Source organism: Eublepharis macularius, chromosome 18 (genome assembly GCF_028583425.1).
Source record: "Eublepharis macularius isolate TG4126 chromosome 18, MPM_Emac_v1.0, whole genome shotgun sequence".
NCBI lineage: Eukaryota > Metazoa > Chordata > Lepidosauria > Squamata > Eublepharidae > Eublepharis > Eublepharis macularius.
The window spans coordinates 39,940,938-39,968,173 of NC_072807.1; the positions used below are offsets into that span (position 1 = coordinate 39,940,938).

General features: G+C 51.7%; 1 protein-coding gene across 3 annotated transcripts; it reads right to left on the bottom strand.

Annotated features, from left to right (window-relative positions):
- RNF111 (ring finger protein 111) lies at nucleotides 1-27,147 on the bottom strand. 3 transcript variants are annotated; one of them, XM_055002848.1, is made up of 14 exons: nucleotides 26,961-27,147; nucleotides 15,904-16,802; nucleotides 14,669-14,795; nucleotides 12,632-12,795; nucleotides 11,576-11,773; nucleotides 10,779-11,101; nucleotides 9,701-9,950; nucleotides 9,146-9,512; nucleotides 7,904-8,029; nucleotides 7,008-7,134; nucleotides 4,942-5,034; nucleotides 3,726-3,821; nucleotides 2,525-2,628; nucleotides 1-1,281 (listed from the first exon to the last, which is right to left on the bottom strand). In XM_055002848.1, exons 2-14 carry the CDS (start codon nucleotides 16,781-16,783, stop codon nucleotides 1,164-1,166), a joined length of 2,973 nt encoding a protein of 990 aa, XP_054858823.1. In that variant the 5' UTR covers nucleotides 16,784-16,802; nucleotides 26,961-27,147; the 3' UTR covers nucleotides 1-1,163. The 3 variants fall into 3 exon arrangements, with proteins under 3 accessions (XP_054858823.1, XP_054858822.1, XP_054858824.1); XM_055002847.1 differs by having other exon boundaries at nucleotides 2,525-2,652; XM_055002849.1 differs by lacking the exon at nucleotides 4,942-5,034 and having other exon boundaries at nucleotides 2,525-2,652.
- Nucleotides 27,148-27,236: the final 89 nt, after the last annotated feature.

The window sequence follows — 27,236 nt, forward strand, 5'->3', positions numbered from 1 at the left end:
TTAAAAAAAAAAAAAGGCCCATGACGGAGCAGGGACCCTGAAAGTTCTATGAAGTCATGGAAATCTGCCATAAGAAATGCTATTCTAAGTCATGATTTGATGTTTGTGGGTTTTTTCCTTTTTCCTTTTTTTTTTTTTACAAAACCATTTTGTGCAGATCTGAAGATGAATTTTTAGCATAAGACTGAGGAGCAGAAAAAAAGGTGTCTTTCCTTCCCTGTTTTCCTACAAACTTATTTATTCAATCTGCATGTATCTACAATCCAGCTAGTTGAAGTCAAATATTTAGTGTTCATTAGAGCTGTTTCACAGCAGCAAAATATTACATTAGAGGGACCCCAATGGCTAGACATAAGAAAATGGTACATACAATCCGACAGCAGTCTAAATGTTTTAATATTGACATTCAAATAAATCTGTATTGTGCTGAAGGCTTCAGAACACACGCGCGTGATCAGAAAAGATGTGCCAGGAACAAGTGCCCCTGTGGAAACCAAGAGGGCCTGAAGGTTGTGTTCTCAGTTATTGCAGATGGTGCAACTTGGAACAAATCAGCGCTGCGGTGCTCCCGCACAGCTCCAGTTCGTTTTAAGTGGCGCCGGTGCAAGAGAAACGCTTTGGCATTTCTGCCCAATGTAAGAATACAGCAGCCTTTTCTCCTAATTAAGGAATGTCTTAAAAACACAATGTCATCTTGATCTTTATACATTTGAAACTAAAATACATGATTAAATTAAGGTCTCTGATGTTAGTAATGAGTGAAATCTTATTTTGGAAAGCTCAACTCTAGGTAAAAAAAAATATAAACAAAACCGGACCACACAATCCTACTTTCTAAAGCAGATAAATCTTGCCTGCAAGTTTGGGATGACTAAGCCCGTAACATGTGCAAAGAAATGCAATACGAGGGACCATGCAGAGATACAGGGGGAAGTGTTAAGGATGAGGGGAATGGTAAAATCTTGAGAGAGAAAAAAGGCTTTATAAATACACGGAACTGTAGGTTTAGCATTAGGTATACCATAGAGCAGACACATAGCACTCTAGCAGGTTCAAATGCTTCCAACATCTGCACAGGTAAAGTCATGCCATCTTTGGTTGACTGCAGTACCAGGAAGGATGGGTGTGGAGGAGGAGCACAAGAGGGCTGGGGGAGAAGGGGGTCAACTCTCGCTCGGCAGCTGAGCTTCAATGTCCACTCTGCAAATGGGGCACTTCTTGTTCGTGATCAACCACTGATCCACACACACTTGATGGAAAAGATGCATACAAGGGAGGCGCCTGTTAAGCAGAAAGAGACAAAGACGGGTGAGCCATTCATAGGCAAAGCATAGCTGTTTGTTGAGACAAGGGTGGAGTCAGCAAATCTGTCATCAGTTATATTCCCCCCCCCCGCCCGCCCCTGCCGTCACAAGCCAGCAAGCAGCAGCCAAATCCTGTACCCATATAATGGGGCAAATTTACATTTAGGGACCTCTGAATGTATTCCACTCCCCAAGCAGAAGATTATCAAGTATTATGAATCTAACAACAAGGACGGCCAGTGTGGGAAATGATTATGAGCAGGAGTGGAGCTGGAAATACTTGCAGGAGCACCACCCACCGCTATGGGGGTGGGGTCTCCATTCTTCCCGCCCACCCCCTACCTTCTTCACTAGACCTTCCCCAAACATCTGCAAGTTTCTCCTTGCAACCTAGAAGACTGGAAAGTGTATATTAAACTGAAATGCTGACGATACTAGAGGAACATCCGGCAGATCTTACTAAATGCTTGTAAAATATTGTAATGCTTACGGCAATGTATATAAAAATGCAGTGAATGAGAATGTGGTTTTAGAAGCTATCTAAAACTGTACAGCCAAACTCATCTTGGGATCTGTCAGTGTGAAAAGTTACAAGATAGATCCCAACTGCAGAGGGAGTTTTGGTGGCTCATTACCAAAAGCTGACAGACACATCCTAAAACTCTTGGCCATTCTTTTGAATACATGATGCCCACATCAGTGGTAATGTCACAATAACCCTTAACTGCACCCTGCTCCAGGGCTGGCACGCAGCAACAAGGGTCATACTGAGACGGGAGGGAAGGAGGATTCAAACACCACCAGAGGGAAAACTTTGCCAGCAACAGCCCGGGGGGCGGGGGGGGGGCACTCCTAAACCTGCCTCTGCCTCTCCTGAGAATCTTCCTCCAAACTGGCCCTGGCATGAAGAAGGTGATTTTGAGTCGCATCCTCTGAAGATCAGCCTGCAAGCGCAGCTGTATTTTCTAAGGACTCTCTTTATAACAGCCCTTGAGAGGAACGGTGGGGCAGTCTAGATCGGAAGGGCCCTCCGTGCAGGGAGTCTGTCTGCTTCCTCCCCACAGTGCCTTCACGGCCTGTGTATCGCAACGCAACTGGCAGGAGCTGCGCCTGCCTGAATTCCCAAACCCATCTGGCCGCCTTTTCATTTCGTGGGACCCAGAATGCCCAGCCTGGCAGTGGCTGCCCTGCACCTTAACAAGGGGCTGACTGTTAGTTACCTGACATCTTCCCCTTCCTCTAAAATAGATAAACAAATGGTGCACTTTTCCTCTGTGTCCTCCTCGGTCCCTTCCTCCCCATCTTGTTTGCAGTGCAGTTTCCTCTGTGAGAACCAATCAGTTGTTACCTTGTTAGCAGAGATGACATTATTGGCAAACTGAGCAAGAAACGTTGACGCACAGTCATCATTGCTTGTATTATCACAGTGGCAACATTGGCATTTCAAGAGAACACACACACTTAAGTCTGAAATGTTTAATACAATAAGACATCAGGCTACCCAGCTCCTAACCCCACCCCCATGACCATGTCTCCCCCCCCCTACCGCCACCATTTAATTCTGACAGCACAGACATTGGCAGAGTCCCTGAGCAGACACAAGGGACAGCGGAAGCACCACGTTAAAGTCAAAGCTGGGCCCAGGATGGCCACATGCTCTGGAGATCTGACCGAAGCAGCAAGAAACTCAGCCCGAGACCTGCACCGGTGCTGAATTCAAGAAAAATCGACTAGGATCCAGGCCCCAGCTCCTAAATCGATTGAGAGGGTGCAAGCGTTACACGGTGCCCGCTTAAGCAGGCAACATTACCAACAGCTTTCCATGACGTGCTCTCTAAACGGTACTCATTTCAGACGTCAAGGTAAGCTCTACAAAGCAAGCCTGCCGGGGAAAGGCAGCATCCCTTGGCACATTCAGTTGTGAGTGCAGGGAATCTGGTGGGACAGTTAATCCCCCAATGTGGAGCCAGCAGCCCAGAAAAAAAGATGTGTCATCGGAGGCTGCTGACCACGATGCTCGCATAGGGACTTGCGGTGAGGCCCTCATATCTGTACCAAGTTGGCTGTAGCTCTACCCCAGAACTATAGATTTGGGTGAGGATTTCACGTTAAGGGTCCCGACAGGTTAGCATTCAAAAAGGGTCCTGGGTCAGTTCTGCAGATTTGCTGATGAGACCATGTAATAACACTCAGGACTTTCCAAAAAGGATCTGAGAAAGAAGGAATGATTTGGCTTCTTTTCTGTTTTTCTTTTCCCCCCAGCTCAGTATGGATGGACAAAAAGCAATATATGGAACTGACAAACTAATGTCTGTTGGCCCACATATTAGAAGTTTAATATGTAACACCCACCCACTCAAACCTGATGAAGACATCCAAGATCTTATTTAACGTTCATGTGGCTTTGGGGGGGACACTCACCTTTTTGTATTTGTGTGGATAGGTGCACCTTTCGATTGTTCCTTGCGAAGCTCCACGATTCACATTTCCCAATCGCTCTTCCAGGTGAATCAACTCCTGGAATCAAGGAGAGCCAGCAGAATTAAATACACTTGCGTTCTCATTTCATCTTAGCAACTCACTCCCAAAACAAGACAACCATCTATTCTACCCAAGGTGCACACAATTTGTTTTGCACACAAAGGAACACTGACCCCTCTCTCTGACTTGTCGGATGGCAGCTTCGCTTTGCGATCACTAGGGCCCTGTGCCAGCAAGTGTGCAATGACCCCTCTGGCTGCCACTGGCTTACTTGCTCTGATGTCACAGAGAGGCTTGACATGGGGCAGCTGAGTGCCTGACTCGGATGGCCTCTGGAGTGCTTGGAATCCCCGTTCCAAGGCCCAGGAGCAGACTGGATCTAGCCACACCTGCTCGGGACTCTGTGGACTTCCAAGCTAGAGCGGGCTGTTGCAGATGGGGGGGGGGGGTCAGACAAACATGCTGTGCGCTGGTTCTCTGCATGTTTCGTAAAGGTGATACAAACACAAAATGCACAGAAAAGGCCGGACTTCCAGATGCTGCTGCAGGACCCCGAGGGAGAGGGGAGAGGGTTAGGGCTGAAATGGGGCGGCCGGTTTCTTCAGTCTCAACACAGGCTGATGAGAACTGAAAGGTTCGTCCAGTGGCTTACTAAGAGTTCATTCACTCTCTGCATCCGATAGCTGAACTTCCCCTCTTCGCATCGCAAGCAGCAGCTGCCGCAGTGGCCCAGGTTCACTTCTGAATCTCGACAATGGAGCATCAACTGTCTGATGACGGGAGCTTTGACTCTTGAAAGTTTGTGCCCTGGAAATCTAGTGGGTCTTTAAAGTGCTGCTGGACCCAAATCTTGCTCTTCTCGTACGGACCCACCTGAAACTGTCCCCTTCTCCTAAGCCACCTCCAAGAGTACTGCATCCTGGCTTTCAAATACTTTTTGTACCACTTAATCTCATAAATGGCCACCTACTCCTGCATAACCCAGAAGAGTCTTCCTCTGTTTTAAGCACGTACTATGTTTCCACAGCACGAAAGAGGCGAGAAATATTTAAAAGACTGGATTGACTCTTTTACACTTTGCTCTGAAGCGAACCCCTCCCCCTTTCTCCCTCAAGCAAAATTTCTGCTACATAGCTTGGTTTATTCTATTACAAACCTCAAAATTGCCCCTGAAAGGGCCTCTGAATGAAGTTCCATCCAATCCCGATGAAATGTAACGGATGTGAGGGTAGCCCGCCATGTCAGGAACCTATTCAAATAGCAGCAGAATCAAGTTAAATCTAATTGTAGAACAGTTTGGGAGTTTCACTGTTCATGTTCTAAAAGACAGAACCCTGTTGCTTGATTCTCGTCCTCACCAATAGACAAAACTCTGGCAGAGGCGATGATGGCCCTGCGATAGCCTCCCTTACGCGTCTTGCTGCCAACAGCTCCTTACACGAAGCACACCCCTTCACTAAAGGAGAGGAATTCTGCACAGACTCAGTCCAGAAGAGGAAGACTGGAGAACGGCTTGTTCTCAGCCAGCCACGGTTTTGTTGTGAAAGTATTCTGCCATCACGAGCAAGTGTTTTGGCCGCTCTGTGCCTCAACTGTATTTACACATGAAGTCTAACACAATTCAGGGATACAAAGAAGCCCTTCAAAGACCTAAGACTGCGTCCCGGTCACTTCTGCCACGAGGTCTGGCAAGGACTCTTCCCCTGGCCAGTCAGCCTCGCGTGCCACAGCAAATGCGGACATCAGAGAGAAGCTGGAAGGCAGACGGTGGCAGCAACTGCTCCTGGACTGGTATCACACCTGGGACAAACCCCAACCAACTCTCAGGCTATTTTTCACCCTACAAAACCTCAACACAGCAATACACATCCAGAAAACACCCAGGAGAAGGTGTTAGGCTTTGATGGGGAAAAGAGAGAAACATAACAAATCCTGGAATTTGGCAAATAATGAAAGTGACGCCCGCCTCTTTAGTCAGAAAACGGCAGACTCCGCTTCTTGGCCAGCAGGCCGAATGCTTGGCCGCATTATCGGCACTCCCTCAAAAATCTCCTGGACTAGAACTTCAAGGACAAGAATGCAACTGAAATTTCCAATTAAGTTGGCCTCTCTAGCAGAAAAACAGATATTTCCATATTGCAGATATGCCCCAAACCAGGAAATGGTCAATGAAATTCAGGCAACACAGCAAACTTCCACCAAACAGCACTCAGGGCAGTGGAAGAATTCCTTATTCCGCACTATAAAACTTCCCTCAGGTTCAAGGCATTTCCTCAAGCACCTACAAACGCCACCCCGAGCAAGAATTTCTGCCCCGTGAGGAATGCTCTCTCTGCAAAAGCAGCTCACTGTATATTGCCAGCATCGCATTTAGCCTCTGAAGAGGAATCTTCACCTTCCCTTAAGGCAGGATGGCCCAAAAGGAAGTTCTGTACTGAGGGTGGGACTTCAGTATGTGGAGACGACGCCATTAAGAAACGGCTCTTCTGCTGCAAAAAAGGGATCAGCCAGAACTGCCAGAGGGAGTCAGCAGTGGCCTCTTCCCTTCCGCGTTAACTGCCTTCACGTTCTCAAATGCAACTCTTGGCAACCGTGACGACAGCAAAAAACCCACTCCTCAAACTGTGCTAAGATCTTCTGGAGCCCGAGACAATTCTTGGCATTTGCCGAATTCCACACAAAACTACGTATATGTAGTATGGACTGGGATATTTCCTTCCTCTTGCTCTTCAATTCTCTCCTGCGTTTTACTGTCAGCTGATGTACCCCAGGTTCTCCTAAATATGGGCAACTCGTTCCCCTAGACAGCCAGAACCACTTGTAACAAGAACCACAGCAAAACTAGCAAAGGCTCCCCCCCCCCCCCCGCCAGCCCCGAAGTGCTGCAACACAACCGGAGCCAGTTCTTGAGCCGAGCAGAAATCAGATGCAGAGGGTCAATGTACTACTGGGGAGTTTGATTTGGGTCTCTTCCAATTTCCCAAGTCAGAGATGTGGCTGTCCTGTACCCAATAAGAGTCTCTTCCAGCTTTCGTTAGATCATTAAACCTTTTCTTGCAATAATTTCTTACATTACCAAAGTTGAAAAGAAACAAAACCCAGAACTGAAATGGCCAACATGTCCCGCCCCCACCCCCCCAGTCCCCACCTTCTGCAGATGCCCCCTGGGGTGTTGTGCAAAGCCACAAGTGCTGGCGGTGCTTCTGCAGCCGCCCTCCTTACCATTAATGGAAGAGCCCCGATTTGCAAGTGGTGAAGTCGCGGAGGCGCATGATAGTGAGCCAAGTGCGGATGCAGCGGGCCAGGCGGGTAGGTGGCGGCTGTCACTCCTGCTTCAATTCCCAGTTCCCTGTCGAAGAAGCAGAGAGTCCACTGCTGAGTCCACCTCGGCTGGGAAGTCAGCACCTTGCTCCCCTTTCAGAGGCGAGGATTCTAACCCGTCCTACTTTAGAAACCGCACTGGTTGCTCTTTTGTTCCCAGGCCCCACTCCAAAGCACTGGCTTTGTCCTTTAAAGTCTGACGCAGCCGAGGTCCCGTCCATTTGAACAACTCTCTCCTCCCACGGATTCTAGCGCCTGCCCACACGCTGAGGATGCTTCGGGATGCTGTCGTGCAAGAACCTTCCACAGTCTAAAGATGTGGAGTCTACTTGGTGGTGGCACCCCACCCGTGGAATTGCATTCCTGGCGAGCTCCACTTGGGACCTGCCCAACAGCCTCCAGTCCGCAACTTAAACATTCTTTGACATAAAAAGGCTTTCCGTTAAGGTTGGTCCTTATCCTTTCAAGCCAAAAATTGCCCAGGCGAGGCCAGACATATTTAGCCTGATCTACCTCACAGGGCTGTTGTAAAGATAAAACAAGCAAGATAAATAAATACCACAAAAGCTGGCTAGGGAAAGGCAGGACACACAATGGGTAAATAAATAAGGTGATTTTTTAAAAAAAGGTTGAGCTATGGATGACCCCTTCTATGTTTGTAAAGGCAACTCCTCTGGAGTAGGCTGCGCAGCAGACAGTAATCCAAAGGGATGCTGAAGGTGTGGGCTTCGAGACACTTGACTAACCTGGTGCAGGGACAGGGTGTCACCAAACTAACGGATGAGAGCTTTACTAACCAGGGAGACCTCTCCGGGGCTTGTCGAGGGTGCGAAGACATCGTCTGGGGCACGTGAATGTGATGCCCGTGGCCATAGTTTGGGTGCATTCGGTGCGGGTGGGGTGGAGGTCGCTCATGCGCTCGCCTGGGAAGGGATAAACACCACACGACTGCAAAGTGACCATGCCCACAAGCGCTCTCCTCTCCCAGCCACTCTTCCCCTCAAGATACTTGGTGCGGCACTTCAGGCATCCACGTGCTCTGGGCCGCTCAGCCCCCCACCCATGCCTGGGCCGGCTGTCACCCACGCAGCTGCCGCGCCAATCAATCAATGTGCCGTGGCTTGGGAGTGCAACAGAGAAGTTTGCTGGCAAAGATGAGAAGATACGGCTGCATAAAACAGAATTTCCTCATAAATGCCAGGATACACAGGAACAGCCTGTTTCTAAACAGGGTGTCCCTTTGGTTATACGCCTGATCCAATCTGGCCCGACACCAGAAAATGAGGTTCTGAATGAAGGTCCCTGACCTATAATAATATTCGGGACCAGGAGCACCATAAAGACCAACTAGATTGCCAGGGTAGAAGCTTCCGAGAGCGAGAGCTCCCTTTGTCAGCTGGGACTCTCGAAAGCTCCTGTCCTGGAAATCTAGTTGGTCTTTAAGGTGCTACGGGACCCGAATCTGGCTTTTCTACAACAGACCAAGACTGCAATCCACCTGAAACTTTAAAAATATTGTGACTAGCGCTAACCAAGATCCATGCACTGGCCAGGCAATGTACCATAGCTGTCCGAAAGGAAAGGTGCCAGTGGTGTAACCAACACCTGACCCCCGAGCAGGGTGGGAGTGGAGGAGGGCAACCACACTCCTCCCTTGCCCAGTCTTGACCTTAAGGGTGTAACAGCAGCCCTGACAGGCTCGACCAGTGGGGGCCCAGGTAACCCAGCATCCATTTCCTGGTAGTGGCTGGCTGGCTACCCCAGAGGACATCTGGCAGTGGCAAAGGCCAGGCATTTCCTGAAGCTGGCACAGCCCGGGGAGGAGGCCCGTTGGAGGGCCCTTCCAGGCAAGCCCTGGTTTTCCCCGGCAGAGCCTTCCGTGGCTTCTTCCAGGCGCAGTGCTTCCTCGTGACTGCCAGGGAGGAACAACACGACTGCCCCGGGACAGCACGCGGGCCCAGGTCTCACGGGGCAGCCCTTGCCCTTGCCCCCTTGCTGCCCCGTCCCCAGCCCCCACGTGCCACGGCCGCCAGACGTACGTGGGGTGCTGCATCATCCTGCGGCGCTGGACCTCCATCCTCTGGATGACTTCGTGGGGGTGCAGCCTCTGAGCGGGAGGCGCTGCGGCGGGGATGTGATGGGGGAGCGGCTGGGGCGCGGCCGGGAGGTGCTGCGGGAGCGGGGCGGCTGTGCTGGCCAAGGGGTGTGGAGGGGGTGGAGGGGGGACGGCGTGGGAAGAGGTGTGGGAGGAGGAGATGGAGGGGTGGAAGGGGTGCACCGGGTGGGGGATCACGTAGTCCACTTGCGGCGGGGGCTGTGGTGGAGCAGCGGGAGGCGGAGGAGGGTTCCCGTGGGAGTGCGGACACGTGGAAGCTTGATGGTGAAGAGGCCGTGTCAAAGAAGCATCTGAAGGGGAGGGGAGAAAACAAAGAGCCCGGTCAACCCTGCCGGTCAGCAGCAATCCCCCTCAGCGTCTGCAGGGCCAGAGCGATAGGGAGAGGAACGGCCTGCTGCTTGTGGCGCCAGGCAGCAGGCCTGGGGGCCCCCCAGGGAACGGAGGCTGCCCGTGCCCTGAGGACCGCTGCCGTACTTACAAGGCGAGTGCAGGTGATGCCGGCAGGAGGACAGCGAAGCCTGAGGCGGGGGCTGAGGCGGGGCGACCATGTTTGCGCTGTACCCCTCGAGGGCAATGGGGTAGCTGGGAGCGGCACTGGCCTGATGCCCATAGATGGTTGTCCGGGAGGAAGACCCAGGGCAGCAGGGGTCGAAGGCAGAGGTGCCCTGGAAAGAGCTGCCCCCGTGACTTCGGATGCCGTTGCTGCTCAAGTCGACAGGGAGCGCCTGCTGGAGGGAGGACAAGAAGACGGGCGTCACCGTGATCGCACGAAGCAGCGAGAGCAAAGAGAAACAAGCTGCCCACGGGCAATTCAAGATCCCTTCATTACATTTTATTTATTTAAAATATTTCTACCAGGGTTCCTTCTGAAGGCAGAGGAGCCAGGAGGACAGAGGCTGCTAGGTCAGTCTGCTTCATGCATGTGATGGCGATTCTCGGGTTAATTAAGAGAGGCAGCAAACCCCACCCCACCCCACCCCACCCCTGGGAATTAATAACAGGGAGGGCCACAGCCTGAAGCCAAAAGGTGCTAAGACCAGCGCTGCAATCTAAGGCAGATTTGGAGAAAGCCCCCACACCGGCGGCCGGGCTCTGACTCAGTCGAAGACCGCTTTGTGCATTCACGTGGACGTACTCCTAACCTTTCGTCAACTTTGCAAAGCGGGACTTCCCTTCCCTTCCCTGCGGCAACCCAATGATGAGGCCTCACCCCGTTTTGCTCCAGGGAGTCAGTGGACTCTCATGAACCGCAGGCGGGGCAAAGTGGGGATCCTGCAGGGGAAGAAACTGGCAGAAAGAGCCACTCCCCGCCACTTACAAACGGAGCAACTGGGGGGCCGGACCCACGTGCCTCTATTCAAGGGGTCTGAACAGCAACCGCCCGGGAAGGCAGGCCACTGCTGTCCATCTGCGTACCTCGCCTAAAGACACGCAATCGATTCACAGCCAGCGAGGGACTGTGAGCCAAGGAAATGGCTCCAGAAGAGACCGTCGGCGCCTGACACAGATGGTGCGCATGACGGTGCTTACGACGACAGAACGTAAACTCAACCTGCCTGGTCGTGGTAAGTCGTGCCAGAACTAGCGCTTGGCCCGCCAGGCGCTGGCACAGGGGGAGGCCGTTCCACGGGGCAGCTGGACTCGCTGAAAGGAGGCGAGAGGGGGACGCTGGCATGGGGGCTGTGGTGGTGGTGGTGGTGGTGGTGCTGGAAGTGGTGGCTGTGCTGCTGGAAACAGCTCGCAGGAGGGTGGCCCAGGACCGGGTGGCTCTGCGGAGACCCCCCGCAGGGAGAGTGCTGGGGGCAGCACGAGGGCAGCCGTGGCAGGGCAGGAGGGCCGGGGCCCAGCGTGGAACTGGACGGATTTCCTCTTGCATCGTCTTGAACGGGGGAGAAAAACAGAGAAACGCACGTAAGCATGGTGGGCCGCCACGCCACTGGCGGCAGCCAAGAAGCCCTGCATGCCACACTGCTGAATCAGAAACGCTTGCTGAGCCCCAGGGAACCATGCTGAGCCCCAGAGAAAGAACCGGGCAGCCCACGCCACCCCCAACAGCGGATGAGCACATGCCCACTGCGCTGCCGCCGTTCCCCCTAAGTCTCGAGCCTCAGTGCCTGCAAAGCCCGCCCAGGCTCACATAAGGCCACAAACTGGCCCAAGGAATGGGGGCGCTGGTGCTTCAGGCTCCTTAATTGTGCTCCATCTAAAGGCCTCTCAACCCTCTTACAAAATAATCCACAAACCAGGGAATATGGCCCCTCCAACAAAAACCGCACGTCGTGATTTCGCACTCCTTTCCGTCAGGGCACAGCCAAAGCCCAAAGCTCCTTTCGGAACCACCCTCATCCTGTACCTCCTGCTGAACTCCCGGCAGCACTGCTGTGGGCAAGGGTGGCCAGAGGCTCTGGGGCTGCCGCCGTTTGGCTGCTGGAGGCGCTTGAAACGACCTCGGGGGCCTGCTCCGCAGAAGCCCTGCTGGAGCCTTCGCTGGAAGCAGAACTGGCTGCCGGGGCATCCGCTCGAGAGGACGTGGTTGGCACGACGGTGGGCTCTGTGGGAAAGAAAAGGACATCTGAGCACGACCCGTGCGCTTTCAGAGCTGGTCTTTTTCAGTGACCCTGGAAGTACACAGCAGCCAGCACAGGGCTTCTCTTGGCTGCCTTCCTCCATTCCACACCCTCAGTTAGGAAAGGCATCCGGGTTGATGCCTCTTACCTTCAACAGTTTTGCGGGCACTCTTATTAGGAATAAACACAACAGCAGGCAGCGAGGAGCCAACTACCACCAGCGAGCAATTCCTGCACCTCCGCTTACCTTCCGTTTCAGGCACGTTTGGGACCTGGTGTCTGAGGATGCAGAGATGCTGGCAGGCAGAAGGGGCCACACTTTCAAACTAAGGCAGACCTCCTTTTCCACCACCAAGTTATAGGATGTGGAATAAAACGGCTTCAAAATAAATGAACTCATCAACATGACGTAAGACCCTGTTTTCAAAGAGGCAGGGGTATGAATGTCGACCAGCTGGTGGCCTGTTGTTCCGGCTTTCAAGAGGAAAGCTACAAGACCTACAAGGGGAGGGAGTTGGCACGTCTGCTGCCAGATGGTTTGCAGGAAAAGAGCAGTCGGTTTTATTTAATGACATAAAACCTTTTGCCAGTTAATCACACCAAGTACCCTCAGAAGCTCGCAGAGTCCAGTGGCAAGAAGAGCGTTGGCCGTGGCTACAGAAGTGGGAGTGCTGGAGTGGACACTTCGAAGTTCAAGACTCTGGCAACAGCACTGTCAGGGGTGCGCACGGGAGCAACTCACGGGACACGCCCCTGTGTGTGAAGTGGGAATTTCACACTCCTTTTACAGGACCAGTTTCTCCCAGTGAGGAGGACGCGGATTTGCCGTCCTGACTACCTACCCTCTTCATCCACCGTCAAGTCCACCACCTCCGCGGCGTTCTGCCTCAGTGGCTGTATGACTGTGGAAATTCTACTGCGGTTCCGCTGCTCCTGTGACCGCGGGGCATGGGAGTTCGAACTGTGACCCCAGTGGGATCTAGAATGCCCCAGTGATGAACGAGACCTGGCAGAGAACACACACAGAAGCGAGTGAATTAGTTTCACTTTACCAAACTGCTCACAGCAAGGAAGTCTGACCATCTAGACAACCAACGGATAACCTGAAGAACATTTAATTCTGACTGCAGTTTGCTTTAACTTAATTGCTTTTTTCCCTGGCTGCTTATGCAATCCTATAGTAGAGTCAATAGATGAACAAGAGATGTTGGAGATAAGCTCATGGGTGGGGGGAAAGGACCAAAACACTCCAGCAAAAGTCATCTCTAATTTCACTTGGCCTTGATCCACAGATTCTCCAGAGCAGGAGGCAGAGGACACACCTAGCGCCCCCCCCCCAGACAAACACCCTCAAACTAGTTAGTTGCCACTGCACTGACTGCATTGAGGGGGGCGGTTGGGGGAGGTAAAGAAATTTTAGAATGGGAAGGGAGTGGCTTTAAAAAAACCTGTTACCCAATTCTAGTGGGGGAAAGATTCACACAGTTTGAAATTTGAAGGGAGAGGAAACGTAAAACAGCCTTTCCACGGCTCTCTTCTGATCTGCCAATACCGAGGAGCCAGAATTCGGGATGTTCTAGCAAGCATCCTTTTATCTTTGACCGACAAATGTTCTGTGAGCCCCATCTGACATTTTAAAACACTGCTGCAAGACAAAGAGCAAAATAACGGACAGCTTGAGAAGTACGATAACACTTCCCCTCCTCCCTGGATAGCTACAGAATACTCCTGCAGTTAAGTGGAGTTCGCTTTCACAAAAAGCACCAGTATGCCAGAAGACACACGAGGTAGCAGGAGAACAAAAGAAGGTGAAGACTCCCGTGCGAGGCCCAGAGACTAACGAAAGGAAGCCACATCTTGTTGCCTATGTTGCCTCTCTGATCCGGTGAAGGGGCCGCCCTTTCATATGCCCTCGTGGAAAGCTGTGGAGCAGCCCTGTAAACTAGGATGTATTAACTGATTGCTGGAGACAGGTTAAGCATTGACCAGGGACAGCATGCTCACATTTGAGACTAACTGTTCTCAGACTGAGCAAACTGAACTTGCAGCCCAAAGCATACTTCTCTACCCTTCAGCCCTGATTTTTTATTGGTATGTGGAGTTGGGTGTTCAGAACTGAGAGACTAACAGCAAATATCCCACAAAAACGTGGGATAGAACCAGAGTGACAAATCATCCTCTAGTTCACCAGTAGAAAACAATATTCAAAGAACTGAAGGGCTTGGAAATCTCAGAAGCTAAGCAAGGTCGGCCTTGGTTAGTAATTGGATGGGAGACCTCCAGCGAAGACCAGGGTTGCAGAGGCAGGCCATGGCACACCACCGCCGAATGTCTCTTGCCTTGAAAACCCCATCAGAAGTTGCCATAAGGCAGCTATGACTTTAGGGCCGGATTTCATTCAAGTGTTCTTTAGCAAAGTGATGGGTGCGTTTGTGAGGCTCTCTTGTTCCCATTTTCTGTTCAAACAGAATGAAGGGGCGATGCTTTTGAAAAACTGCTACAGGGACAATAAACCGCCCCCATCCTGAGAGCCTTCTGAATAGCCAGGCTTGCGGGGGGGGGGGAATGTTCTGAAAAAAGCATGTCTTACCCTCAACATGGTGAATATACTCAAAGAAGGTGGAGGCTCCTGATGGATTGAGAAGGAGGGCTCTCAATTGGGAATAACCCGCCCCCCCCCCAGATCCTTAAGAGTATGTTCAAGCAAGGTGTGGTACCCCCTCTCATTTTTGTGAATCAACAAGGATCTAAGGCATGCCTCCCCCCATGGGTAAAGGCCCCCCCCTACTTTGGCCCTTGTTTCATTGCTCTGCAGACACTCAGCCATCATCTCTGACTACATCCCATGAACCGCCAGAAGAGCTAATGGGAAGTTTTACCGGTAACTTTCACCAACTGTTACAATCTCCACTTCACTGTCTGTTGAGGTCACATTAATTTCTTCATTGGCAGTAACTTGGGGAGTGGAGGACGCCTCAATCACCACGACGTCTTCATCAATACTCCCTGAAAAAAGCAGAAAGTAAAAGAACAGAAGACCGAAAAAAGTTGTGTTAGGATTGAATTTCACAGGGTATGAAATATATATATGGCTTGAAATGGAGGTAATCAATAACCATTTCGAGAAAATGCAACAAGAATGAGCAACCCAACTCTTCTGTGGTAGTTACATCTGGTTGCGTGAGGCTACAAGCCCTCACAATGCTCCCCAAGGGCACTGTGCCTTCAAAAACCAGGGGAGGGGAAAGTATTGACTGGCTCGGGGATGCCAGAGGACTACAGAGCAGCTGCTCGCTGTCGGAAGCATCACCAAGTCAGAACAATTCCACACTCACGAGGGAGCAGAGAACTTGGGCTGAGTTTACATTTCCAAGAGCAGAGAGCAGCACCTTCTATCCGCCATGTAAGGTCCGAGCAGGACTGCAAGAGCCAGTTCAGACTGCCAGGCCCGTCCCAGAACTTGAGATTCGCACACACCATTGCCAGCGGCAGGGCTGCTAGGCCAAAGCTCCTCCACACGGAGATTTTCACCACTGCCACTTTTATGCTTTATCTAGCTCAATTCTGGGAGCCTGCAGGTCAGCCACAGGCCGCCGAAGACTCTCCGGCCAAAGCCAAGCAATCTGGCCAAGGCAGCCGTGGGACATGCCTCGCCAGCAGCCCACTAAGCGCCCCCCCATTTCAACTTAAATTTAATTTAAATTAATCCAGTTAAAATGTTGCTCCCACCCTTCCCTCTGTGTATTATCAGCAGGGGTGGGTGTTGGACTTCGACCGATCTTGGGAATTGTAGCTGGAAATTTTAAAGCTGTATTGATGAACTAAAATGATGTTTATTATTTAAATTCTGGTGATCTTATTGTGTTTTTAAATTGTGTCTTCACTTGATGTCACCCACCCTGAGCCTGCTTGTGGGGAGGGCTAGAAATCGAAAAACAGCAACAGTAACAGGAGCCTGAATCTCTGCCCCACCAGCCTCCCCCTGCCCCACCTTCTCATAGCACCACCTCTGGCAAAATGGCTGCTACCGAGGACTGCTGAGAAGTGGTTGCTAAACCGCCCCCCCCCCGAGGGCAGGATCATCCAGGTGTTCTAGAGAAACGGGGAAATTTACCTGAGGGAACAGCAGTATTGTTTTGGTGGTTTTCGCCAGTCGATACAAAGATATCTTCCTCTCCCTCACTGGATGAGCTGGAAGAAGATTCACTACTCAAGTCGTTCTCACTGGAACTACTAGAGCTGGGCAGCAAAGCATACTTCCTCCTGGCTAATACCTCCCTTTTTTTACGCTGCATTAAAATCCGCTCCTTTTGGTTTTGTGTCCTTTGAGAGGAGCTTGTTTTCACAAACCTCTTCCGATAGGGCAGCCTCCTCAAGGAACTGCTGCCGTGGAAACAAGGCCTTTTCATTAATAAACCTGGTACGGATTCCGGTTCCGTCCGAGGCCACTTCTGTGGCCGCGAGCTGTGAGTTCTGCTGGAAGCGTTCAACACTGCCCGAGGATGCCTGACGGCGGCGGCCTCCTTATCCTCCTCAGAGGTTACCGTGTCAGAGTCTCCAAAATGCAAACTGGACGATGGCGAAGACACACAGTCACTGAAAGAGGAGTCGTTGTCCTCGCTTTGCGTATCGAGGCGCTGCCTTAATCCTAAAATGCGTGGGTTTTCCTTGCCATCACAGCTCTGTGCATATGAAGGGCCAGCCTGCTGGCTCTTGCGCTTCTTCCGCAGGACAACTGCCTCTGGGTCCGGGCGACTTCCGTTCACCTCCTTCTGTTTTTGAGAGTCGCCGCACAAGTGGGAGAACTCCTCTCCGACCTTGCCGGCGATCATCTCGACTTCTGCCGGGAAGTTTTTGGCTGCCTCCATGGGCTGGGAGTTCAAGAGCGTCCCCTTCAGGCTCTCTTGCCTCTTGGGTGCCCCAGAGGAAACGTCGCTCTTCATATCCGCTTCTAGAGTATAGACCGCGCCACACTCAGGAGTCCATTGTGACATGGGCAACTGCGGGGAAGGCCTGGGCGGAAACAGGAAAAAAACACTGATCAGCTACTTTGGATGTCTGCTTCAGAGGCAGCTCCCGCGGACAGGTCGCTACAGCAGCAGGCTCTTGGGTTGAGAGGAACCTCCTTGCTCCAGAGTAAAGCCCGCCTCTTGTACCACTGGAAGGTTCCTTACGCCTGACACAAAGTGCCACCCTTAGAGAACGGGTGCAGAGGATCCAACCCACAATAGAAAACACACAGCACATCCCGACAAAATCAAAAGCGCATCAGATCAATTACTCTTACAACCGTGCCAGAGGGTGACCACAATGAAAGCCACTAAAACCTCTCAGTCTTACTTCTTCTCTTTAACGTTGCAGGAAGATGGCTGGTAACACTGGGTTTGGTACAGAAAGTCTTTAAAAAACTAACTGCCTGCTCCCTCCCTCGCCCATCGCCCCACATCTCATCTATTTCAGAGTACAAGAGAAAGAGGCACATGGAGAAGCGAAAGAAGCCATAAGCAAATTTTCAAGGACTAAAAAAGGCCACAAGGATTTAGGCTGCTGAAAGCTGAAGCACAACATCAGTACTTATCGGATGGTTTTCTGCTAAGGAAGAGCCCATGTCAGCTGGCAAGAGTCGGGGGGAGGCAGACAGGGCAAGCAGCAGTTTACCTTTCCACCGAATTCTCAGACCCGAGGACAAGCCACGAGGCTAGCCCGTGAGTGATGATGAAAGACCTGAACGTTTTCTCAGCAGAGGTTTTAGGCGTGTGAACACCCAGCAAGCACTGGGGGCCGGCCATATTCGCTAGCACAGCTATGCTTTCAAAAATGTCTTTGGAGAACCTGGACTCCCCCCTGCCCCGTGGAAAACAAACACAGAGAGAGGGACAAAGATCAGGAGAAACCGTGCTTCGGACAAACGCTCTCGTGGCTTCCAGCTTCGCCTGCTCTTGGAAGAAAAGTCAAGTTCAAAATGGTGGAACGCTCTCCCGCTGGAGATCCGGGCCCTGCGGGACCTGTGACAGTTCCGCAGGGCCTGCAAAACGGAGATGTTCCGCCGGGCCTTCGGCTGAGTGCCAGCGGGTGTCCTCCTCCCCCCATCTAAGACCACCACTTCTTCTGGGGCTGCCCTCGGCCATCTGCTGTGCCCGTATACGGACTCCCAATATTTGTCTAACTAGCCTGCTCCTGGACTATTTTAATGATTTTTAAAAAATTATTATTGATTTTATGTTTTTGTGACTTTTAATGGATCTTTTAATGTTGTTAGCCGCCCTAAGCCCATCTGTGGGGAGGGCGGGGTATAAATCAAATCAAATAATAAAATAAATAAAATAAAATCTCGGAATTGTGCATGGACAGGAAGCTCTCTGGTCAGGGGGCTAAAGGAGGAGACGTTTCGGTGGGGTCTTCTTTATGAGGCTCTCCGCACTGGGGGTGTAAAGTGTCCAACCGACAGGAACACACGTCCTTCAAAAGCCCCGTGATAACGAAATAATTTGCTCTTTTTCCTCATTAGCAGCAAATGGTCTTACCAGCTCTCTGAACGTGGGCAACAGCAAACAGAGTCAAGGTGCCGTGGGCGGCAGGGAGGTTGGAGCCACCAAAGAGCTGGTTGCCAGATTCAAAGGTTGCTACTGGGTACAGAAGAGCCCTGGAAGAGCCCGGGGCTGGGTCGGGCCAGTGAGGGCCCATCGAGACCAGCGGCCTGCCTCACTCAGCAGCCATCCAGCTGCCCTGGAGGGCTAACCGGGCCGGGTGGCCAAGGCCTTCCCCCACGGGCATTCAGCGGGTTACTGAATACTGAGGTTCCCTTGAGTCCCCAGGGGCCAGTAGCCACTGATGGAGCTTCTCTCCCATGAACCCCTTCCAAAGAGATCTGTGCTCATGGCTGTCCACAGGCAATGAATTCCACAATTCAATTCCTCAAGGAGTTAAGCAGTATTTCCTTTTGTCCGTCTTGAACCTCTTGCCCATCAATTTCAGAGTATGCCCACAAATTCTAGGATTACAGGACAGGAAGAAAAAGCTCCCTCCACCCACCTCCTCCACCCCGACAACATTTTATAAACTTTGCTTATGCTTCCCCTTAGCCATCCTTCTTCTAGACTGAAGCTACTGCCCGTCAACTTCACTGGGCGGCCCAAGCTGAAGTATTATGGGAGAGGGGGGAATCGTAGTAATCTTATTTCAAGACTGAAAGGTCCCAGCCATTCCTTGTAGGAAAAGTGCTCCAGCCCATTAATTGTCTTGGTTGCCCTCCTCTGTAATTCTCCCTGCTTTGCGATATCGTTTTTGAGATATGGCAAAGAAAACAGCGCACAGTATTCCAAATAATGCCACGCCACAGCTCTACATAAGGGCATTACAATATTGGCTGTTTTATCTTCAGTCCCTTTCCTAATAATCTCAATCCCCACCTCTGATATAGCTGCCAAGAAAATGTAAATGGCACTCTAGTTTAAGGAGCAATTGCAGTTTGAAGATGCTGAACGAATTCTGCCTGCAACCCAAACAATAACTTCTACCTCCCCAAGATCTGAGCAAATCAACCCATTTCTCTAAACCCTGGCACAACGTGGCATTCCTTGGAGCACCTGCCACAGGCATACCTGGGCTGAGGCAGCTCATATATTCATCATGGCTACAGAAAAGAAAGTTAAGACCAAGTACTGTATACACGGGAAGCTCATTAAAACGTACACAATCCGCGAGTACACACAGCATTTTCACAGGTCAGGAGGTATTCCGGGGAATTTTGTACTGGCTTAACTAAACATACTATGAAACTCTCCTCCAGTTCTAGGAGACATGGCAATTAACTCAAAAGGACAACGCTCAACATGACGATCAGGTTTCTTCAAATACAAGGAAAGGCCTAGAGGACAGTTACTGCTACTGTACTTCATGATGCTACCAGAAAAGCTGCTCATGGAGGAAGATCATACAGAGAGATGCAGAGCAGCGATAAGGGTCCGCTTCTCTCAACTTATTTGTTACCGCAGAAGATTCAGGCGCCTTCCTTCCTGTAGGGAACACAACAAGAACCACCCCCCCCCCCGGCAACAGCTCAGGTGAAAGAGAACCTCCCATTTATGACATCTGCTTGCTAAAAGCTAACTAACCATTGGCAGTGCTTTGCCAAGGGGGATCTAGAACAGAACTCAGAGAGGCTGTTTTGACCTTTCCTCTTCCAACTGTTTAGCCACTGAAACCGTTCAGCATGGAACGACGCAAGAAGCTTAACGAGGACTTCCCAGTCCGATCAAACTTGGACTTGCGGTCTCTTATGGAAGTCAGAAACCCACTAGATCAGACACGCTGTATCAGACGTGTAGCAGAGATCGTCCAATATGACGTGCTAGGTATGCCGGCCTTCAAAAGCTGTTTAATCAAAAGTGTCCAGTCCAATTAATTTCTCTTCAAACGATCAGAAATGGTGAGACGAGCAACAGTCACCACCATTTTCTCCTAAAGAAATACATTTTGTTTCTTCCATCAGAGAACGCCAGGCGGGCTCCAATGGGCCGGGGCAGATCCAGATCTCCCTGGCTTCAGCAACGCTCCTTCATCACGTGCCTCTCAGCTGGACCCTGGGATCTGGGATCCTCTGCTCCAGCTCACACACAATCCTACACAAACACTCAAGGGCTACAGATTCAGACGACACTCAAACGATTACAGCCGGGCTGGTCTGAGATATCAGATTCCCTACGATGGCTGCCATTGCTAGGCAATGAACCGTCTTCCCGCCTGCCCAGTCCACCCACTGGCAACAAAATTGACCAAGACATCATCAAGACAAGGCAGAACCAGGCAGGAACCAAACCCTATACGTGTCTTTTTATGAAGGCAGCTAAGCACTAAATGCTTCCGACATTAGAGGTCACGGTTTCCACAGCATGAGGAAAGAGCTCCGCCACTGCCCCTCCCAGCCGAATACCTGCGTCCATTTTACTGGACCTGGGGGAAGAGCAATGGGACCCAACCCGTACAACACGAAGCACTGGGCGAGGCAGACAACCGAGCCTCTTCCGAAGAGCCCTGCCCCCTCCAAGCCAGAAGCCAAGGGCTGAACCAGAGACCTTCCACGCGTGAAGCTCAAGCAATGCCACTCCTCCTCAAGCGGGCAGCCCAATCAGAGGCCCAGGCGCAAAAAGGGGGCAACGCAGAGCAGCACCGTGTGACCCTGCCGCACATCCTGGAGCCTCCAAGGGGCACTGCAAGCACAGCGCCAGCTGCTGCGGCTGCCCCAGAAGCCCCTGGCATGTTGCACTGACATCCCAAAGCGCAGCTGTGCCAGTCGAAGGCCCACAAGCACACAGGGCTGCATACACATCGTCAGCAGGCTTTAAGTTCGTTTTTAAACATTGTGAAACTCTAAGCTCACGCTCATATTCTGGGATAAGGGCCAAAGGACTATTCAGTACATTATTTGCATTTACAGAAACTTTACCCAAATGCTGACAAAAGCTGTAACAACCACGATGTTTTAAAACATTGTCACTGTAGCGCATAACAACTTATTTTATAATTAGTGTAAATTTGACTGAAGTATCTTTTTTGTGGTTCTAAAAAAAGTCAACTTAAAAATTAAAAAAAGCGCTTACCCAGTCGGTCCATCCAAATTCCTCTCGACCTGTCTAATGGCCAGTTGTAGTATCGGCCCAGGCTACAGGAACGGGGGCTTTTAGATGCTCACATGAACCCACAAAACAGCAGCTCCCACCTTGAGGCAACAATCAGCAATTGGCACGACAGACTCACACAACTGAATGTGAGACTCGAGTTCAAATGCTGCCGCTGCATACAACAGCTGTGCTTCTAATAGAAAATCTACACCTGCAACTTGAAAAGCACCAATGTGTATTAAACACGTCAACATTTGAGAGAAGTCAGAGCTAAGCGCAGAAAAAGATGCCAGCGACGAGGATGAGCATTTGGACTCAGATTCTTGCCGTTAATACTGCACCACTCCAGGCCACCAGCTCGCAGGCTATGGACTGGCACCCAAGGTGGCAGCAGCCACCCCCCTTTCCTGCCATCCTCAACAGCCATGTCCTGGGACCGAGAAGGCAGGCAGCTGAGAGCCGGAGCAGACGCATGGAGAATGGCGTTTCCCTGGGGCAGCTGCCAATCGCCCGGGACGCTGACCGGTGATGGAAGAGCACAGCTGCAATCTACGCCCCCAGGTGTTTGGTGGGCTACAGGATTTTGCAACAGCTTTACTATGGCAGCACGGCACAGGGGGCTCCGTGCAGGCTGTGCCAGCTCCAGAGGGCCAGCACTGACCGTCTCACCTGTACCTTTGGAGCAGGGTTTAAAAGCCTTTCTTTATAATACCCTTCCTAGAACTTGTGATTCAGTACTTCCCTCACTGATATGGCTTGACCTTTCTTTCACCTGAACTTTGCATCGGAACGCTCAATTAAAAACAAAGCCAGCCATAATAATAAACTCAGAATTTCCCAGATGGAGAGGAAAGAAGGCTTCTTTTTTGGTTTCCAAAGCCAAGCCACAGTAGACGGAATTTGCTGAAGTTTCTGCATCCCACCCCCCGCCAAACCCCTGACATAAAGAGGCACAAATCCACATGCAGAGGACCATAGCCGTATTCCCAGGCCTACAGACGCTTCGTCTAGCGCACACTCCGCAATATCAGGGATACAAACCAGAATGCAAACGGCTCTCTGTTATTAACTCTGTAGCACAATCTGAGACGGTCCAGCGGCACTGGGGGGGGGGGCGGGTTTGCAATTGAAAGTCAGAGTAGCCATACTCATAAGGGCAAGTTGGCATCGAGAGCATGCCAGGTATACTATACATGAGTGATACGTTTGGATGTGGAAACCCCAAGTTAGAAACCCTGCTCCACAAGCGTTCAGTCCAGGAGTAAAATATATCCCCCAGATATCCCCCCAATTTGAGTCAACAGTGGCTTCCAGGATAAATAGGGAGCGAACTGAAGGTAGGACTCATTACCGGTCAGGGCATGCACAGAGAATCAAAGGGTTGGAAGGGACCTCTAGGGTCATTTAGTCCAACCCCCTGCACACTGCAGGAAATTCACAACTATCTCCCCACACACCCAGGGACCCCTGCTCCGTGCCCAGAAGATGGCAAAACAAGGCCAGAATCCCCAGATGAACTGGCCTGGGGAAAAATTACCTGACCCGAAAGTGGCAATGGGCATTACCCTGGGCATGTAAGAAGGGGCCACGAGAACTAAGCCCTGGTGTAGTCCTTCCTGTCTCCCTGGCATGAAAAAGGGAGACCCCCCCCCTCCACCTGTCTTCTATATGCACAAGCAAACCCTCCCACCCTAACCCTGTCCCTGTTCCCCCTCCCCCTCCGGCAACCCTCACCCTGTTCAGGCTTGACCTTGAGCCCCTGGACAGTTTATGTGGTGGGCCATCTTGCCCCAAAGCCAGAGGAAGACCAACAGCTGGCTTCCACCCCTCTCCCATCAGGGGCAGGCCTTTCTTAAAGGGCCGCTGCAACAGTAATGGCACACGCCACAACTGCTGAGGGCATGGATGCTCACAAGACCAAGCAGCACAGAGGTCATCAGAAGGACGTAACAACAGGAGCACTTTTATGCCATCATGCACACAGTCACCTCCGACATGACATCACCTCAGGTATCTCCCCCCACCCAGTTCCCTAAACGGGGGGGCACAAAGCACAACCGGAGCCTCCAGTCACCACTTACTAGACTATGCAAGGCCCAACTAGGCACCTATATTAACCATGGAAGTGTGTGCTCACCTGCCCCAACAGGAAAGGCTTAATAACCCTTGGGGTGTGCATGAACTTGGGTGGATTGAGAGAGGGCATGAAGTGCTTGCCTCTCGTGGCCCCTTCTTACATGCCCAGGGCAATGCCCATTGCCACTTTGGGGTCAGGGAGGAAGATTTCTTCAGGCCAGATCGGCCAGGGATCAATGTGCCCTCTAAGCTGTGCAGCGTTGTGAGCCAAAAATCTACTTCGTGAGCCAAAACAAGTTGCATTAAAGTTTTGAGCGCACCTCTTTTTTTTTTAAAAAAAAAAAATTCAGTCTACAAACATATAAAACGTACAAACCAACTATAAACTACTTTAATTTGTATTGTTTCTCGCTTAGGAAAAAACAATGCAAGCAGTCATTCATACATGGTTTCCAAATATCAAACTAAATTACTCTGCAGGTAAAGTTAGTTAGTACCTGTGAGCTACAGCTGAGAAGCTGTGAGTGGAAGAGTCAGAATCTGTGAGCAATTGCTCAGTTGCTCATGTTAATGGGAACACTGGCAGGGATCCTGGCAGTTTTTTGCCTTCCTCTGGGCACAGAGCACGGGTCATTGATGGAGGTGAGTGGGGGGGAGATAGCCGTAAATTTCCTGCGTTGTGTAGGGGCCGGACTAGATGACCTTGGTGTCCTTCCAGTTCTACGTTTTGTTATATGATTGAATGAAACCCTGTTCTGTTTTTTATACCTAAGAGAGAGGAAGGAGAATCAAGTGCTTGTGGACATGATTTCTTACTACCACAAACCACTATTTTAGAAGAGACCTATTGGAGCACAGGCAAAGCTTGCTTAACCCGGAGGAAAACCTACAGTCATACGCTCAACATACAGATGTGTTTTGTCATACCAATTTTATACGTGTAAAATTTAAGACCCCCTTCAAATCTTTTTTACATTTGTAGTCATCTCATCAGCTCCCACTGTCCTACAATCTCACACAGACAATGAATTTATATTATAATTAAAGCAACTTTCGTTTCTTTTGACAATCAAAAACGTCCCAGTTCAGTGAAGAGGTTCTGTGCGCCTTCCCGTCTCAAGAAAGCTTGTCAAGACCCAGAAGGGCCTACCGGTTATTAAGGCAGATCTCTCTGGAAGGCCCTGGGTCACATCCCAGCTCAGCTACAAACGTACTATATGGATTTTTGTAACCCGCTGTAAAATTAAGTAACGGATTTGTTGTGGGGACGAGCCCCACAAGCAAGTTTCATTACTCACCCTCTGCGTTAAAGGGCAGAAGGACACTAAACCAATAAAACCAGGACTATGAAACCAAGAGCAGCTTCACTCCTCTACAAACCACAAACACAGCACGACCTGTGGAACAGCTATATTTGGATTGCAAATACCATCCAGCGCTTCCTCCTGAATATAATGCAGAGCTCGAGGGCACGCTGTGGCATACAGATCCCAGGTGTGGCAGACGACTGCTCAGCCCCAAAACTCCTCCACAGCAGGAACTCCGTTCTGCCCCAGCACGGCCAGAACCCCACATGCCCCCACCATCACTCAAAACTCTCAACTTCTGGTTTTCTATCACACATGAGATTTTACTTTAGGCGCATCACGCTGTTCATTACAAACACACTCCCCCTAAAACTACTAAAGCAATGGGTGCATGGAAGAAGCCAATCTACTCTAAACACATGACAGCAAAAAAAAATTAAGTATTTACTTCATTTATAACAGCAGCAGCAGCAGCATTCGATTTATATACTGCCCTTCAGAACAACTTAACACCCACTCAGAGCGGCTTACAAAGTGTGTTATTATATCCTGCCTTTCTCCCCGGCAGAGACCCAAAGTGACTTACATTATTCTCTCCTCCTTCGCTTTATCCTCTCAACAACACTGTGAGGAAGGTGAGGCCAAAAGTGGGTGATTGGCCATGGCAGAGCAGGGATTCGAACCTGGGCCTCTGAGCTCCTAGTCCAGGACTAGCCATTACACCACACTATAGGAGATGATGAAAACTGGATACAGACAACCACCCCATGTTAAAATATCTGGAGTAGACATCATATTCTCCCAAGAGAAACCAATTTGGGTCCCTATTTGGGAGAGAGGCAGGATATGAATAAATAAAAAATAAAATGTACCAACATAATCCTCAACATCCTTAACTGTGCTATCCACATGATCACACCTCCTGTTCCTCAGGCTACAGCAAGGACGAATAAACGAGGAAGTAGCGACCCAAGTATCAGTAGCCATTAGCCCTGTCTTTTCCTGTAAGAATGCTCCGACTGGGTAACTTCTGCATCTTTTGCCGCGTCGTGCTTAAATATACTTATGCTTGGTTTTGAGCTCTGTTTGCAGATTTCTGCCTATTTTGGAATTTCTGACATCCAAATCCTACAGCATTGTTTGTGAACTATCCGAGCTGTTGACAATATTCGTCTTATGCAGCATAACCCGCCTGGAGTCTCAGAGACAACAGCACTGAAGCCATTTTGGTCCTGCAGAGTGGATGCGCTCGTACACACGACAGGCTTCCTTGCACTGGGCCAAATGGGCGCAGAAAAAACCCGAACTTCAGAGCAGCCAGATCTTTACGGAATACAGGCACGTGTGCCCAGGAGGGGCGCTCAGCACCTTCCGAAGCAGGGGATGTGTCCGAGCGGAAGCAAGCCCAACTCGCCCACCCTAAGTGCCAAGCTCAGGAGGCTTTGCGGCCTTTGGCGATGAAGGGCTGGCTTACGCTTACTCGGGAGCAGGGCATTCCAGGCGACAGAGAGAGAGAGCTCCCAGGGGGCAGCTGCCCGGGGGGGGGGCTGGAAGCAGGCTGCGTGGGCCTTGTGCCTGCCGGTGGGCAGTGCCATCAGCCCCCTGCTGACCTTGACCCCAGGCTGCAGCCGGGATGGGGAGGGTGTGAGGGGCAGGGGCTGGAGCCGCAGGGGCCGCTGGGCTGGGCTGGATGCGGGGCTGCTCCGCCACGCCTGCCTGCTCGCGAGTAGGGCAGTCAAGGCCGCCTCCCCCCTGCACGCAGGAGAAAAGAGCAGGAGCCCAGCAGCACCTACAAGGCTAACACAAATGGGTGCTCGGGGAGGGGCCTTGGGGAGCCACAGGCAGGGTTGCCACCCTCCAGGCGAGGGCTGGAGCCATCCCAGCTGACCTCCAGGCCCCACAGGAAGGGAGGGCTGCGTCGGGCCGGGGGGGGGGGCTCGGGGGCTCGACCCCTCCCGGGACTCCCCCCAGGCAGCTCCCACCGCCGAGGCCGAGCGCGGCAGGGCAGGCGTGGGCAGCGGCGTCCGGAGGCCCCTCACGCTCCGGGGGGCGCCAGCTGGGACCCGGCCAGCCTCGGAGGCGACACCCCCTCCCCGCCAGCCTCACCCTCCGGGGGCGCGCGGCGCGGCCCCGACTCCCCCCCTCTCCCGCCCCCCGCCAGGGCCTACCTTGAGGCGGCCGGCCCGGCCCGGCCCGGCCCTCCCCCGGCGGCGCCGGACCCTCCCGCCCGGCCCTCCTTCCTCGGCGCGGCCGGCGCCCTGGGGCGCGAGCGAGCGAGCGGGCCGGGCGGTTCCGAGCGCTGCGCAGCCCCCTCGCCCGCGCCTGCCTCCCTCCGCTCCGCCGCCTCGGCCTGGCCAGCCGCTCCCTCCGCCCTCCGCGGCAGCCGCAGCGCGACACTCCGCCGCGCTTGACGGCAGCGCCGCAAAGCGCCGCCGCCCCTCAGT

Coding starts and splice junctions, on each gene's coding strand:
- RNF111 (XM_055002847.1), bottom strand. CDS start 16,783: ATGTCACAATGGACTCCTGAGTGTGGCGCGGTCTATACTCTAGAAGCG. Junction 2,653..3,725: donor ATCCACACAAATACAAAAAG/GTGAGTGTCCCC, acceptor TCTGCTAACAAG/GTAACAACTGATTGGTTCTC. Junction 1,282..2,524: donor GAGGAAGGGGAAGATGTCAG/GTAACTAACAGT, acceptor TCTGCTTAACAG/GCGCCTCCCTTGTATGCATC.